The following is a 17,964-nucleotide window of genomic DNA, read 5'->3' as shown; positions in this document are numbered from 1 at the left end:
GCTGACCCACACTTTGGATACAGGCGGCACGTATCAGAGCCACAGTAGGTATTCTTGTGTGTGAAGTGCTGCCCAGACGGAGAGCAGGAGGCCTTTCCGTCTCGTCTCCCTGGCACAATTAAGACCCAGTCAGCGGGGGACTGTTGTAATAGTCAGATGGGAAGCATGGAAACCACACTGTTCTCCTGCTGAGTCCTCAGAGCCTGCTCTAATGGACTCACCTGGACCAACAGGAGAGTGGGACAAATCTAAAGCGCTCTTTTGTATGATTTTATCAACGACCTCGTGTGTCTTAATGTACAGAAACAGCCACCGTGCTCCTTCCCTTCCTCAAGATTTCTATACCTCGCGGGACACCCCACCCCCCTCCTTCCCTTGGTACGACACAGGTGGAAATGATGTATCGCTAGTGTTGCCTGTTGGGCGCCAAAGCTGATAATGACAAAGTGTTGCTGACGTTACACTGTGAAACTCAGAAGTACTGTAGTGGTGTCCGACACTATGCATGTAACTGGGGTTTGCTCATGGCCCATTGGTACAGTATGGTTGCACAACAGCATGGACATTGTACCTGTCCATGATGAAGTGAAATAATACACATCTTTAAAAAAAAGTTATTATATATCTTGAATATAATTGTTAGTGATGTTCTAGTGTTTTTCCTTCATCTGAAAATATTTGTCAAAAAAGACTGAAAATGATCCTAGTTTTACAGTGTCTCAGCCGCACCCCCCCACCCCCCCACCCACCCTTGTTTACGTGACAAGTGTATTTCCAGGAGGAAGTGAAGCTCCAACACTACTCAGAAATGATGACTCCTCTGTTGTCGGAGGCGTACAATAGAGCGGATCAATAGAAACCGCAGCCTCTGACTTGTAAATAACTCCCTAATTTGCTGTCTCATTAGCAACAGGCCTGTTTATGTTCAACTTGTCTTCATTTTCAGCCTTCTGCCGCTTATATCGCGCCCAGATGGTGGCGATGGTAGACACGCCACATAAACTGCCATTTAGTGTTGATTCAGTGGCACAGGCGCCGTCCCTCATAGTGGGCACACCGTCACAGGGTCCAGACACTGTTAGCAGAGGGCTATTGAGCTGGGAGAGGCGGGCGCTTTGTCACTGAAAATAAAACAAACTGTAGGGAAGGCCAAGTCGATGAGCGCAGGTAAGGCTAGCACGGTTATTAAATGCTTTTTCACACTAGTTGGGTGGACGAATGGACTTCTGTTACTGTTAGAAATAAAAGAAACAATAGACTATAATAGCTTGCGCTGTACTCTTAGCCCCGTACGAAGACTGTACACTTCCATTTGAAGCAAGCGGGCCATTATTATTTCAGTGCATAATTTGTTCACAAACAATGTTGCATCCGTATGCGTTCATTGTTGTATATTCTGTTGACACGCAAGTTTTATAGAATGTGTTGCAATAACACAATTTCACTGAGAGCTGGACTTGTACACGGAGATAGTGCAGTAGTATTTGAAAAGATATAGCATTTTATATGTTTGTGTGAATGTGAGCAAGCATTTATATCATGCATCACTGAGGCTTTTTGTTTTGAAATACCCTTTGCCTCTGTATTTCATGTTCAACATGTTTGTGTGGGGAAAAAAATTGAAGGGAATTCAGCCCTGATTTATGAGCAAAGTGATTGTAGAAACTCAGATGGACCTCTGTCTGATTAAATCAGGCTAAAGTCAATAACTGCTGGTTAAGGTTTTGTTAAAGGGGGGGTATTATGCAAAATCGACTTTTTCAAGCTTTAAATCATGTTATTATGTCATTCCCTCATTAAAAACATGCCTGAAGTGTTGCCTTGGCACATTCACGTATTTTTGAGTAATCTGTAAAAACTCTGATGGCAGCCATTTTAGGGATAAGTTTGCCTGAGTCCTCCTAGGAACGCCCCCGCCTCCTGGAGACGCCTCCGAGCTTTCGTCACCAGCCGAGTAACCAACCACTGCTCCTCAGCAGAACCCCCTCCCCACTGATGTGTGTGGACAGCGTGTGGAGGGGGCATGTTGGAAAGGGTCAGAGGTTCTTAAAGAGAAAGAGGCCTATTTCAAGACATTCGCTACAGCCATTTTGAGAGAGCAATTTTATACAAGCCAGTTATTTAAATTTACTGCATTTACAAACCAACAGAAGGTTTCGTCATCATTGTTGTTTGCTATAGACTGGTGCTATGTGATTGAAAAAAACATAATACCCCCTCTTTAAGACTATTTGAGCAATCAAGGTGTGGATATTAAAAACAAGGAGGAGGCACCTCCTGCTTTAACTGTCACGTTTTGAGCTCTGGAGAGGGTGAATATGCCAGGCATGTTTTTGACGGCTGAAAAATTTTGTAGCATTTATAAGCATGATAGGTCTGTACAAGAAACGTTTTTAAGAGTCACGATAACTCACAGCTTCTCTTTGTATGCTCTTATTCTGGAGCCTATAGGCCTGTACAGCAAGCATTCAAATGAGCCATAAAATAATGTAAATAACATGTATTGTGCAGCAGCAGGAGTCCTCCAGGACACCGTCACACAGTGAAACCTGCCTCAGTTAATAGCACTGAAGGCACATGAGAGGAGAAGTAGACAGGAGGTAAATGTGCTAAAGTAAAAATAGGAGTCGGTAAAAAGCAGCCCGGAGAGCAGCTCACGGTAATGGGACCAATAAGAGCCCCTTTAGAACCATAGGGCCAGCAGTCAGCCTAGCAACATAGAAACACTTTTAGTCTAAAAAGACACACAGGGCTGTGGCATCACCATCTTAAAGCTCAAATATGTTTAACTACGAAAAACAAATCTAATTTCACTGTCAGTATGTTGTTGTTATGTAATCTCTATAGAGAGAATTGAGGCGGCTTGTTTTTCCAGAGCTGTAACAGTAGCCGCAACCAAAGAGGAAAGAAGCTATTAAACAACTAATAAACGTGATTTGTGACGCATCTGTATAGGGAATTCTTCACAGATAATAAACCGGCAAATGGCACAAAGCAAGCAGGTAAACAGCCCTGATCGTATCAAAGCAGCGTAAAAAGCAAGTTTCATCAGAGAATATCTAATCACAGCTTTTTCTGTTCTGCTACAACCTATACACTATTTAACACGACGGATAAAACAGCATATGTATTTTAAAGAAAAGCATATTTTTTTCCTTTAAACTTTAAATGCATTTTGCCTCGACTGAGCAAAGGTTCAATTGATAATTGCGTGCATATTTCAGAGTAAAACAGTTGCCCTGTCTGTGATCGCCTGTGGGTGTGGGATCAGAATAAGTATTTAATGCTCTGCCCACATATATAGTGTACATTATGCTATGTGTGTCATAATGCATCTTTGGAGCTTTTACAAAGAAAACACAGACTTTAATGCAGATTAATTCCCTCATTTACAGAGAGAGAAAGAAAGACCTGTTGTTTTAGGTGTGAACACAGTCGTATAGACGTGTACTTTTGCAGACTGGTTACTAAATATATGTTATGATTGTAAATCTCATCAATATATCCTTATACTCCAAGTATCAACACAATATCATGCAAAGAAGTCTGGGGGACCTGAGAGCTTCTCTGCATATGTAATTGTACAGATAAGCCTCACAACAGCATGTTTTTTACTTCACTAAATATTTTAATTATTTGTCCTGTAAATAGCATTATCTCATATTTTATCACTTTAAAGTCTTTTGGACCAATTCAAAGAACATATTGTGATAAAGAACAACCCTTTAGACTTCTGTGTTTGATAACACGGCTGTGCAAAGAAAATGATTCATTTCAATTTATGATAAACACATTATTTGCATTTTGGCCCTGTTTTCATAGTAAAATGTTCAAAATGTTCTGTTGTTTCAAGCATTTGCTATAAGGCTGATCTGAATATGAAACACAGCATCATAACAATATATTATATATATTGTATATCATGTGACCCTTTTGGGTCCTAACCCACCAGTTTAGTACCACTGTTTCAAACATAAAACGTCACAATGGAGACACATAAATAATTGCATAATGGCGACTATTCCATGTCAAGGGTTGTGAATAGGAATCCCAAAGCAGAGATTGAGACTGAAAAACGCAGTTAAAAAAATGTATGTTCTTAACAGAGGCAGGATTGGCCGTGGAGAGAGGGAGCTAGCTAGCAACAGTCACTCCAGGAGAGACCTGAGCAAAGGGAAAAATATTAGATTACCAAAAAAGTCTTCAACAGGGTTTTCTTGAATAATCTGGCAAAGAAGTGTGAAAAACCAGGGTCTTGAAGACTGAGATTGATGTGGAGTAGATTCAAGTGTGCCTCATTCCCTTGGAGGAGGAGCCAGACACACCCCGTCACACACACCCTGCACAGAGATCGAAAAAGCGAGGGGGAGCAGAAAACAAAAAAAAACTAACAGATGCCTAACATTCAAATTGCAGTTGCAATTCATTTTTTGCTCCTTTCAAAGGCATTGTGTTGTCTTTGTGTTGCAGCATAATTACAAGTTGTGAATCCCACAGGTGGACATCAAAAGATTGTATAAAGGACAGATATCAAAGAGTGCTGTCACTTTGGTGTGTGAACTGAAAGAACCTCACGTTTTGGGTGTGTGATGTTGTCAGATTGCCAGTGTTGCTGTGACTGTGATAGTGTCTTGTTGAAGAGTGGCCTATCTTTGATTATGTCACCCTGATGTGTTTGTGTGTGTTGTTCCCGCTTGCATGTACATGGTCTATCAGATTCTCTTTTCCCTTTAGCATGTGGCCGATAAGACTGTGGCAGAGCGCATCTTTAGTACACAATCCGAATACTGATACCATGGGTTTTACTGCTGTATTTCATGAGCTAATGCTTTGAGCTTTTAACTGTTTTATCACTTTTTTCCTTTCACAATAATCACATCTGGAGTTGTAATATTTGTTTTTGTTTGAGCAATCCTGAATATGCGGGATCATGTCCCTAAGTAAAGCTCACCTCCTGATGTTATGAAGTTACTGCAGTATTTCATGGATAAATACTATGCTTAAATGCCTTTTCAATGGAAAAAAAAGTGAGCTACAGTTAAATTGTTGTGGTCCAAAGTCATTTTCGACTGTATTTGCATGTTTCACACTTGCCGCTGTCACTGAGCTGATCATTTTAGCGCTCACACTTTCTCAACAACGACATAGTTTTATGGTAATGACGAGCAGCTATTTATTTTTTTTAGCTTTAATTAAATTGCTTCACTATGCTATGTGCCTGCAGAGTCCAGAGGGTTTGGATGCTCTGTACTTAACTACATTACCTTTTCTGTTTTCCATGATTTCAATGTGAAATAAAGCTTTATTAAAGCAGCAGTTAGTGTGATCTTTCACGGTACGATGTGTTGAATTTGTAGCGCTTTCTTTTTAGAGCAATGAGTAATGTAATGCATGCTCTCATAAAGCAGTAATCCTTTTGTCTATTTGTTTTGGACATGTCTCAACCCTTCTTTTGTAAGTGACCAAGAATCTCGCCTTTTTTTTAAGCCTAGTGCAAACATAATGGCTCAGCAGCACAGGTTTATCGTTGAACTTCTAATGCAAGTAGGAGCTACTACACTTAACAGGAGATGTGACACAGTTTACAAGCACAGCAAGATGAATCGGGTGTTTATACTTACAGTGCCTCATTATTTAGTATCTGTGGCAATTGGCTGTGTTGTTTTTCTGCACTTTTGCTCTCTGTTGTTTATACATATCCTGACCAGTGTAGATTGGGATGTGTGTTTGTGCACTGTTCAAAGGCACTAAACTAATACATTTATCTTGCTATGTATCTTTAAAAATGAGTCTAGTTGCCACAAAACCACATAGCTTAGTTGAATTCACTGCTCGCCATAACAGTTGCTCTGTGTATGTAAACACATCTTTCTGTGAAACTGACACAATGTCAGTTCCACATGTGCTTTCTATCGTTTTGATCAGTAGAGGCAACATAAAAGAAACTTGCTACAGGTACAGTATAGTGTGTAATAAAATAGCCCTGTAATGTACTGCTTTATTCGGCTCTACAGTAGAAGCAGAGGCTGTCTGTTAAAGAGCCAGTCTGGGCACATGAAAGAAAGCCTGTTGTCTTGATTAATACTGGAGGCTGTTAGCGGGAGGCAGGAAATGGACGGCCACGGCGAGAATATAAAGTAATGTTTACGACAGTCACTTCATCAAGTTCAAATGCTTTGTGGAGCGCAAAGTGGCTCAGCTCAAATCCAATTCTTTTCATTTTCCAGGATCTCCATTGTTTCATACCTGTGTTTTTACGATTTCACAATAAGACAGGTCCCTCTTTTATCTGCCTCAGTTATCCTCTCTTCAACTAAACACAGTCGTAACTGAGCTGAATATGTAGATTTTGGCTTGGCGCATTTGGGAGTTTGCCTTTTTAAAACCGATTACAGGAAGAAAAAAGATGCTTAGCTCACAAAAATCAAGTGGAGATACTCTGCAAAATTGTTACTCATTAACTAGAATATTAAACTTCCTGTTGCAACTACCACTACTTCTATAGTTTATCTTCCCAAAAAATACGTTTCAAGCACTGGTTCAAAGCTGCTGTAGTCCTGACTTGCTCTTATACTCATTTTTGTTACTTTAGGCACGTGGTCCTTCTCCGTCTCAGAGCTGGCAATCCCAGGAGCAGAGATCGGCCGAATCTCAGCCACAGACGCTGACCTGGGAGAGAACGCTCGACTGGCCTACACCATTCTGGAGGGAGAGTCCGGAGACACCTTCAACATCACCGCTGTCAATCAGGAGGCTGTCATCACACTCAATAAGGTGAGAGGAGATGGATTCACACACACAAGACATTCAACATGAGTGTCAGTTCAGTGAGCTTTACTGTCCATTCTACAACATGTAAAGCCGATTTGTCTTTTTCTCAAACCTTTGCAAAAAAAAAATGTGTTGAACATTGTCGGTGATACATATAGAACTCAAACCATGCACAAAAGGTTAATCCTCCAGCCTGGCTCGTCATCTGGAGATTTCTGTCCACTGCTCCTTAGGGATTTCCCAAGATGGATCACTTTTCCATACGGGGACAATAAAAGTACACTTTGGGCCAGATCTTCCGCCTGGCGCCACAAGAGCATTAGCGCAGACTATAGTGAGACATCTTGCGTGCATACAAACGGCGCGCTAGTGCTTGCCTTGCCAGGGTGCGTGGGTGTGGCTTAGAAAAACAGGGTCGACTGAGGCGGCAGCAGCAACGAGCGCTTCCCCTTCTCCCTCCTCATCGCACGGCCTTATGTGCTACTTTATTCAGCATTTTGAAGCTGTCACAGGACATACTGCGAACTTTATTCCACTGTGAGTTCAACAATGGCCGTGTCCTGACTCCCGAGAGAACGAGAGGAGAGCTGAGAAGTGGGGGAGGAGAGCGCTGGTGATCAAAACACCAGCACTGGCGCCGCCCACAACCCGCTCACCCGCCGCCAACCCCCGTTCTGCGGAAAAATGTTATTGTTCGGTGCGAGGAAAGAGCTTGGCGAGGGACCGCTGTTGTACATAACTTCGCCATTGGCCACTGGGGTGACTGTCCTGCCCATGTCCAGCCCTTTTTCAGCCCACTTACTGCGCCAGATATGAAGCTGAAGATTACACAGAGCGCATATCATCAGTGCTAATTCACAATTTTTTTTTTAGATTTAGCAATGAATGAAAGCAGTGAAGTGTCTCATAGTCCCCATGGCAGTCAAGGCCTATATAACAGTCTTGTCTTATTTTAAAAGACATGCGTGAGTATAATCTTATTTAAAGAACGTGAGGTCTGCCTGTACAACTGACAGCTGTTTCTATTAATCACTGCTTCCTCCCTAAATGTCATCTCCACCAATACTGTGTGACGACAGGATTAAGAACTCAAGTGGCTTCTTTACTGTTCAAGTGTCAGAGCATATACTTGCTACATCTAAAGACATGGCATTCCGAGTTTCATGACATGACGATATTTAGTATAAGTCCTAGGAAAACCTTGAAGCCACCACATTCGCTTGCTTTCGGTCTTGCTTAAGAAAATATTCATTCACCACAGCAGCACAAGAAAAGAAAAAAAGAATGTATATATCCAAATGTTAATCTGCAAGGCTGAGGTTAAGATGAAGAAAAAGACGGCATATGATGTGGGGGTGGAAAGAATATGGGAGCCCATATCGAAAGTTTTACACAGTCTACTTGAAATTGAAGTTTAAAATATGTTGTTTATGTTCATGAAAGGTCAATTAGAGAGAGGAACATCTACACTTTCTGTGCCAAGAAAAAGTAACATTTACATCATTGTTTGCAATATATTGTGTTGCAGAGGAAGGAACTTATTTGGCCCCTTGTACTTAAATGTATTGATGCGTTGACCGGCCATAAAAAACAAACTGTGGTTAAGCTGAACACGTCATTAAGCACAAGTCAGGTTCTAGCACATCCACTGTACCACAACGAGAAACTTATCCTGTTATGTTTATCAATAAAAATACAATTGACAGTGAGTACAGGCTACCAATTATGAACAAAAATATACCAAATCAACATTTGAATGCACCCAATTCATTTGTATATGCCCGATGTGTCGACAACCTTTGAAGATTGCACCAAACCCCACTTTTTGGAGAGTAGGGCTGGGTACTGTTACTTTTTTTTTCAATACCGATACTTTAGCAATACTTGGTTTACGCCATGGTTTACCTGAATTTTTCGATACATATGCTAAAATATTTGTTATCTAGAACCATAACACAGAACAATAATATTAATTTGTTCCATAAAAGACTATTTCTTTTAAATGTGTATCATTTGTTTGAGCTGAAACTACCAAGGAACTTTCTTTCATATATTTTTTCTGTACCTGCATTCGATCACTTTCATTTGTTTTGATACCTTACTGGTACACAGCTTTGCATAAGAGTATGTCTGCCAATAAAAGCTGGTCATAAGAGTGATCATTATATGCCAGGAACAAGGCTTGCAACACAAAACGCCATGGCTTCTCCCCACAGTGTGCATATTATGGTTGTTGAAGTGCCTTGACCATTGAAGTTTTTTTCTTTATTTTCATTCTGTTCAGATAATAGCTGCCGTCAGTGTTGGTCTAGATTTCAATTTCAAAGGGTCACTGTGTGAGAAGCCTGTCATCCCCTATAATCACGTTGGTTTGGAGACGTGTGGGAGCGTGGCGGAGGTGATGAGCATGACACCCGATCATTAGGGATGTAAAGGCGTGCTGAAGTGTCTGTCTGAGGAGAAGGACCATGGATCAACAGCACATGAAGCTCCCCTAATAAGTGGGAGGGCCTTCGCGGGCGTCCTCTGCTACTATTGTTTTCAATTCACAACAGTGGCATACGTCGGGCGCAGGCGAAAGAAGTCTTCACCATTAAGGTTACACTGTCTAATACTTCTTAGCTTTAAAGGTGCACTATGCAACTTTTTGTGTGGGAAAACAAAATATATCGTAACTTTTTTGTTGCGTTGTTGCCACGTTTTCTCACATTTTCCAAAGCGTTTTTGTCATGCTTTCACCTCTCTTTTGTCACTCTTTGTCATGTTTTCAGCGCTTTTTCTGTCACTTTTTTGTTTCTTTTTTTTGTTGCTTTTTCATCCCTTTGTAGTTATGTTTTTGTCGCTTTTTTTATTGTGTCATTGTTCGGAAGAGGAGGCATTTACACAAAATGACTGTACCGAGTGTTGATGCACTATCCTCTCCAAATTAAGTATGTGAAGGAATGTGCTATGTATTCGGGCATGTTAGTCACATTTTTTAAGAATAGCTTGAATACATTTTACGACAATGCAATTACCGGTGTAACTGCAAAGCTTCTTATAACGTCCCACAATGATAACATTTACCATCTTAAGGGCACAGACGGCTCTATTCTCGGCTTTGTTAGTGAATCATAATGAATATTTTGAATATGATTTAAAGCGCTCTGTAGGTGGGGGGGGGGTTGCAGGTTTGATTTTATCACAGTTTTACAAAGTCTGATTTTTACAGCAAGACTAAAATAATAGTAACATTTTTTTTTTTTTTCGCCCGTTGTCAAAGGCGCAAACCCAATCAAAGACAGTGTGTTTCAGGCAGTCTGCACTGAACGTTCTTTATCGAGATTACAGCAAGTCAAACAAAGTATGTTTTATTTGTGGCTGTGAACCTCGGGGGTTTTTCAACAAAGGAAAGTCAGTCAAAACAGAAAATCTAATATTAAACTTTGCCCACATCCAGGACAAGGCAACAAAGGGATTCATGCATTAGCAGCCAGAGCGAAAGCTGTGAAAAATACACCTATACTGTGTCCTGTTTCTTTTGAATCTGGAATATGGTATGGGATGAATTTGGATTACACTGAGGGTCATTTGAGCTTACATTTATTCAGTGTCACCAATACTGCAGTTAACAAAAACTTCCCATGAAAACTGTCGAATTTCAAGTTGCAGTCAGCATCTTTGTGCTGTTGCAAACATCCAGGAAAAAAAAAAAAATCTTGACACATTGGAAATGTCTTGTTTTCAATGTGTTTCTATTTGCACAAAGTCGCGGGCATGTGACAATTGTTACGGAGGGCAGAGGCGGGATATATAGACGCTCATTAAAACTTCGTACTCTGGGTGATGTGGCGTTGAGTTGTGTTTCCAAAGCCAGGACGAGCACCTTTTGAACAGAGGAGCATTGCAGGCAGGATTGAAAGTGCTCTGAGACATGTTAGAAAAAAGGAGATAGAAGGTGAGCGCCTAAAACCACTGAAGGAGAAAGGAGATAGTGTTCCAATGAGGACCTCGGCATCAGTGACAGCGAGAGAGTCTAGTGTTGCAGGTAGCAAGGAAGAAGGAACACGCCGATATGAGTGGTGACAGTTGTAGAGAGATATTAGCACAGCAATGACAGGGCGCTTATTTGGAAAGGTAAACAAGAAAGAGCTTTTTAAATTCGGGGCGAGGATTCGGCAGAGGTAGTGAGAGGTGAAAGGAGTTCACAGGAAGAAACGGAGAAACCTGCCGAGTTTAAAAAGCCGATCGATCATTCCAACATGCGCACGGCTACTGGCAAAACATCCCAGCAAAGTAGTACAAGTCAACAAAACACAGTAAACAGCTCGCAGCGCACCACCCTCCCACCGGATTCACCGGCCAGATCTCAAGCAAAGCATACAATTAGTGTCTTTGCAACATTTTAGAGCACGAGTAATTCCCTGAACTCGAGTGAAAGCAACAGATCAGATAGCAAGGACTGAAATATTAAATGGATCTTGACTCGCACAGGTAACTTGAGAATTTACTGTGCAATGCAAATTGAGCGCCGTGTTGCATATTCATGCGGTAGACCAGGTTTCAATGGGTGTGTAAAAGGATGAGTAAGAACTGAAAAGGCTTTAAAGAATAGCATCTTTGGGGAGCTACTGCTGGTTCTGCATTAATGGAGTTTGGAGTATAGGGATAGGATTCCCTTTGGTGTCTGTGATAGACACGTCATACTTTGTCTTTTAGCGGATCAACTTCACATTCAAAAACACACTAAAGTACAAAGCTTGTCCTCCTGTATTTAAAACTCTGAAAGTTCACATCTTGCTGTTGAACTTGAGGATTCAGAAAGCACCAGACTTTCCTTGAGGCAGACCCTTGACCTTCTGGCTCTGGTGTAAGCCACAAAACTGTAATATCTCACAAAACTGTCAGAAATATTGTCAGTGGAGGCGATGCACATTGGCAACAAGTTCATCAGTGAAAATATATTAACTTTCAGGGAGTAAACAACAAACGCTATTTGTGTTTTTCGTTGTCTCTATTTCTGGAATCAAATTGTCTCCATTGTTGTTGTAAGTTATTCAATCAGCCTAAATGTAGCACTGTCGTGAGACGCACTGCTAATATTCTTGAGTATTGCATGAACCAGCACAAAAGAGAGAAAGAAATGTTGGCTTCCTTTTTCTGCTGAATTAGACGCATTGAACAAGGTCGGAAATCACATTCTGGTGATTTGATATAATCATAAAATAATGAATTCTTTGCCCATTTTAATCATATTGCAAATAGTCTCATGTGTTTACAGAGCAGCAGAAGCACACTGTACGGACGGGATAAGAACATTTTAATGAGGCACCCTAATATCTCATGAGAAGTGATGTCCGGTTTAGTATACGAGCTGATCCGCGCGCCCCGGGAGGAAGAAGGATTTCCGAGTGGAACAAATTGTCTTGCCACGGAGTCGGCCTTGACCTTGGCTGGTCATCTCTCCGCTGTGGGCTGAATCTGTTTAACCGCTGATCTGAAGATACACACGCACACACGCACACAGACCCCAGATACACACCTACACTGGGAGGATATATACGCGCCCAAAAGAGCGTCAATACCACATGCTTGACCTTGCATCTCCTCGACTGTGAGGGAGCCAGGGAGAAGGAGGTGCAGAGGCTCGTCCTTTTAAGGAGGACAGAGGATTGCTTAGTGGTGGTCTTTACCTCAATATGATCTGTCAGAAGGAGTGGATGGGAGGGGGATTGCGCTGCAGGCTAACCGAACATTCGCGACGTTACCAAAAAAAAGCAGAAAATGGACAAAGCAGAGTTTGACAAAAATGCAGAGGCGAAATATGGCGGATTGTGTCTTAAAGGGGTAATCTAGGGACACCAGCCTGGTCATTAACAGTTTGTGGGAGCCGAGAGGAGCCGCCTGCTGCTTATCATGTTTTTTTTCTTTTTTCTTTTTATACAGTCAGTCCACCAGAGACCCCTGGCAATAAAAAAAAATAAAAAAATTCTCTCCATCCCTCCGTTCTGGCTTTATGCTCTATCTCGCTGCCCTCCTCCTCCTTTCTAATCAGCTCTGTTTCTCTGCATTTGAACACTCTTTCTCTCACTCTGTTTGATCTCTTCCTTCTGCCGTGTGTCCAAATAAGTCAACACATAAACATATAAACCAGGCCCGGCCAATGGTGCCTCTGTGCTGTGTGTCTGGGGGCCATTGCGGTCTGTGTAGCTGTCTGCTCTGGTCTAACCTCGTTTTGCCTCGTGTCAATGGAGAAATAGCAGCACAGGATTTGTACCAAAACCGCACAGATAAAAAACATGCATATGCTCAATAAAGGTTTTATGTAGTAAGAGAAAAAGGTCAAAAGGCATTGGAATTGTCATTTTAGCAAAGGCTTTATTATGCCAAGAATGCAAGTGGAAGTGAAGGTAATATCCAAACTCATATCATTATTTTTATTAGTCATCCGATAATAAAGATGTGCTAAAAACATTAAAGATATGTATGTAAATATCAGTGAGTTTAATATTCGGTTCTCGCCTCATTTCTGTGAGATACTTTTTGTATTTTTCTCTCCTGGAGCAGCCTCTTAGTGGATGTGTGTACATTATAATGGACAGTACATTATCTCTACTGACTGTCCTTTAGACTTTATGTGCAGGAATAAAGTATAAATGCACTCTCTTCTCTTTGTTATCTGTTTCCGTCCCTTATGCGTGCATCTTCACACCAGCAGCCTCCTCAGTCTCTCATCATCTCATTCCTTTCACGGACATCTGTGTCCATTGTCCTTACTTGGGGGAAGATGTTTTCTGTTTATCACACTTAACTCATTTGTCTGTCTCTGATTCTTCATTGTTTTTGAGTGACTCCTGAAAATCTGTTTCCTCCTGTTCTCTGTTCCTACTTTAAAACAGGTACATTTAAAATTGGCAAAACCGTACAATTTTCGGTCAGCCGGTACCGCTCTTTGATTTGCTGTATAATCAGTATGATTGACAGGTTGTTTTTGGTCTTGGCCTTACAGTGATTATAACTCACCTCTTTGCTTTGCTTTGATTGTGATTGGGGTCTAAGTATGTTGCACGTTGAGAGGCAGTAAAGTAATACTTTGCCACTTCTGGATCTATTGTCTGTTCAATCGGCATGTAAAGCTGCACTGAGGTCTTTGTGTGTCTATATCTTTCTAGTTTTCTGTTGAAATTGTACATTTGCATTTATTTGCGTGTTACATTTTTGGAACAATGATACAATTTTAAACAAAAAAGGACAAAATGTCAAATTAAGGCGCGTTTCCGAAGAACCACTGCATGCCCTCCTTGCAATAACATTAAAGAAGAACAAACTAATTTGTGTTAACCTTAATAAATCCTAGTCCCTCTGGTGGTAATACAAGTGTTAATTGGATGATTATTGGGTCTTTCATCTCCCCCTGGTGTCTCTGGCCAGAAAACCACAATTGCAACTTCGCTGCCTCCAGTTCGGAGCCACCAATACACACTAATGGAATCATAAGGAAGAAGCTAACAGGCTAACGGGCAAAGCCAACTGCGGGCTAGCGCCACTTAAACAGTATTTACAGCCAAGTTTGAGTGAAATAAATTATCTCCATTGTGTAATTGGATGTACAATATCCCTCTCTCCCTTTGACTTTTCTGTCAGCGTAGCATTTACTCTCACCGACAATTGAGTAAAATTAGTTTAAAAAAAAACATGCTATCTTGGGGCATGAGTTACTTAGTTCTGCTTTAACGAACACAGTCACACACTTCTGATATATGACACCTGTTAATGTTATAAGGGGACGCAATAGAAACAGAAACTCAACAAAGAAAGGCATTGGGGTTATATAATAGTGCTCAAGCACAGGGTCCACCTCAACACTATGGGTTCAGGCCACGGTTTACCGAGTGCCTTTTCCTGTCATGTGTAGCCTATTTGAAATAAAGAATTACAAAAATAGCCCAAAAGATGTGAAAAGGATACAATAACTCTATGCATTGATGATTTATCCAAAACTTCATTCATCTCCTCGAAACCACTTAGCAGCCACACAACAAGAGCCTTTACAAAGGTGCTGCGCATTTAAAATGCCGTATAATAGTAAATAGGATCACTAGACGCAACAGCGGGCATGTCATAACATCATTAATACAAATCAGGTTTTGGGATGATTTTTTGTGGGCGCCATGAGCTGTGTAAGCCTGCTATTTGCGCTGCTTTCATTTTTCCCTCTTACCTGGGGGACAGGCTAGCATGCGCATGTGTCAGTTTTTTGCCGTTATTATTTCCATATGCTCTCACTTAAAACGCTCGGCTAATCCTCGGTCACACGCCAGCAGCGCGCCCAGGATTATCTGTGTTTGTTTTCTCACACGGAGGAGAGATTGCGCTAATCTCCTCGGAGGGGATAGACAGAGTGAACGAGTAGAAGCAAAGAGCGGGAAAAGAAGGGAATGCGGAAAGAGAGGCTGGTGTCTCGATTGTAGCCAGGACCAGAAGACATGGACATCTGCAGACAGGAGACAGCTGAGGAGGAACAAAGTGAAAGGCACATTTAGATGGATCTTTGTTGTGTGGATCTGTTGTGGTGCTGGTTGGCACTGTTTTTTTTTTTGCTACGCTTGTAATCAGTAGAATGGGACGTGTGATTTTGGTATAGAAAGAACTGGTTCAGAGAGGACAGAAGTATCAAAGCTCTTCATTTATTCAATCTCTGCACTGGCATAAAAAGACCTAGTATACAAACATGTACAGTAGGCCAAGTGTTCATTAATATGCACTGCACCGACCAAATAAACAAACAAGTGATTTCTAACCTGCAACCCTTATTGACGCTTTCTAATATCAGAATACTGTGTTTCTCAGATGAGGAGCTGCTGGCCTACTGTATCACCAGAGGAAATCCAGTGTAGCTTTCATGCTGTTGCAACCAGGCATGCTGTAGTTGAAGAAGCCAATGTGAGTGAAGCGTCTTGGCCAAAGACAGGCTGCACTGCATCATTAAATGACTAAACATCAGGGAAACCTCATGCTTTAACAAGTGCACTAATATTATTACAACATATCTGATTCAATAGGGTCGATATATGACCCATATTTTTGATCATTTCATCTAATATTCAAGCGTTGCTTAGTGCTTTTGATAAATCTTTAAGGTGTAATATGTTGAGCAGATACAATTATCTAAAGGGTAGCATAAAGCAAACAGTAGTTTCTTATCAACGGGATAAAACTGTAGGCACTGTGTTTGTGAACCTCCTTGTTGTAGAAGTATCAGCTTGCCAAATGGAGATGTGAGAAAAAGGCTGTAGACAAAATCTGTATGTATTATGCAGAGGTTTATCGCCATCAATACAGGCCTGGAGACAATTGAACAGTCAACGTACGGACATTGAATATCCAAGTCTGATTATGCTTCCACAAGAATGATGTGCTGTGCTTTCCGAGAATGACAATAAGACTCTAGTCTTCGGCAATGTTATGTGAAGGGGTATGTTAAGGGCCTAATGCGGCTACAGAGAGACGACATTAGGCCATGAAAGAGACGGTATATAAGTTAAAGACAAGTTCTCTCAATTCTCTAACAGCTACTCAGGTGCCAGTGAGACAGCATTACACCAGGAGAGGACTCGCATGTAAATTAAGGACAGATTCTCTCTTCAATACAAAACAATATTATATATATATTTTAGTAGTAAATAGTAGTAATTTCTTATGGCAGTTTGTGTCTAAGATTGTTCATAGACAATAGGAGAGAACAACTGGGCAGCGCAGCAGCGCGGGACTCGATCATGGGTCAGGTGGAGTTTTTCTTTGTGGAGTTTGCATGTTCTCCTTGCTTCTGTGTAGGCCTCCTCTGTTTGCCCCACTTTCCCAGGCATACAAAAATATGTATAATAGGGTTACCCTTGGGGTTAAAACTTTGCTGTAAAGGAGAATCTGAATGTTAGTGAGACTTTTCTGGTTAAACTAAGGTCAAAGACTGAAAATGAATTGCACAATGGAGGACCACCAAATTAGTCTAGGGAAACACAACGATATTGCAACCAGAAACACAATCTCCTCCAAAAATGAAAGGACTTATTTTGTACCGTACAAAAATGTATTCTTCTTATCTCGCACAGAATGAAGACACAACTAAAGCAGATGCAATCCCACTATGATCCTCAAAACCAAATTGCTCAGTGTACAGTTTGGGATGCTCCCAGGATGTTCCTCCTTTCATTCAAGTGCTGCACCCTCTGTGTGACCCGAAGCATTACCCGTAAGGCTTTGTGTTGTTTACTACAACGACGCAAACACACTCCCTCTCCACCTCACGCACGCCTCTCTGAGCTGTGTATTATGTATCACCAGTCTAGCGTGCAGGTAGCCAATTAATTTCTGCTAACTGTGAAGTGAATTTAAAAGGGAAAGTACACAGAGCATTAGGCTCTCAGAAAGCAGTGGGCGCGGGACGGCAGAAGGTTACACTTGTGAAGCGTGTGGGTTCGTGTGAGTGCACAGAAAAGGGCAGAATTAAAGATCTACTGCTTTTACGGCAGGCCACAACTTGTATCACAATCTGTTCAGAATTGTAATTTGTTTGATTGCTTAAAGAGTGCTTTAATTTGCAGGATGTCAGAAGATTACAAATTACAAATCCATTTGATTGGCTGGAAATTCTAACCCATTATGATCCATTTAAAGCAATCTGCAGTGAAAGAAACCCAGGCCGTTCTAATGAATAAATTGCCTTGGCCGTTTTGATGATTCGCAATTGCTGTAATAACAATGGGAACCACATTTGCTTTTTCTACTTTTGCGTTCCATTAATATTGACCACTGCAGAAATACGGATAAGAAATGCCGTTTTCAGGTGTATTTTATCTTTATTTTTTTATGTATAAAATTAAGTAATGGAATATTGACCTGATGTGAATATTTGTTTTCATTGTACGTATTTCATTTTGATGGAGGAGGCAGAGGAGATGTATTGGATCATCCGCCTGTTGCCTCATGACCCAAATAAGAGAGAGAAAATGAATTGCTCGATGCTATAAACATTGATTTTGTGTCAGCAGCACTTGTACATTCAACGTGGCAGTAAAACATTGAAACTCGTTAAATTCCTGGGAAAATGTGACGGAGAGAGAGGGAAGTGTTTATGCTTGCCATAGGTTGCAGATACAGAGTGTCTGTGGTGGGGCCGTCCCGGAGTGATGGACTGGAGTCAGTGGGTTGGTGATG

General features: G+C 41.2%; 1 protein-coding gene across 3 annotated transcripts in view; it reads left to right on the top strand.

Moving 5' to 3' along the window:
- cdh24b (cadherin 24, type 2b) overlaps positions 1-17,964 on the top strand; it is a 206,492-nt gene that overhangs the window by 122,929 nt on the left and 65,599 nt on the right. For all 3 annotated transcript variants that reach the window (XR_013793491.1, XM_079568830.1, XM_079568829.1), the window contains exon 6: positions 6,593-6,774. Coding sequence is in view for 2 of the 3 variants with exons in the window: in XM_079568830.1 (XP_079424956.1) it covers positions 6,593-6,774 (182 nt within the window). In the remaining variant the exon portion in view is untranslated. The remainder of the gene's footprint in view (positions 1-6,592; positions 6,775-17,964) is intronic.

The sequence above is a fragment of the Gobius niger genome (assembly GCF_951799975.1).
Source record: "Gobius niger genome assembly, chromosome: 13".
NCBI classification, from domain to species: domain Eukaryota; kingdom Metazoa; phylum Chordata; class Actinopteri; order Gobiiformes; family Gobiidae; genus Gobius; species Gobius niger.
The sequence above is the reverse complement of the archived record's forward strand: the minus strand, read 5'-3'. Positions and strand labels throughout refer to the sequence as shown.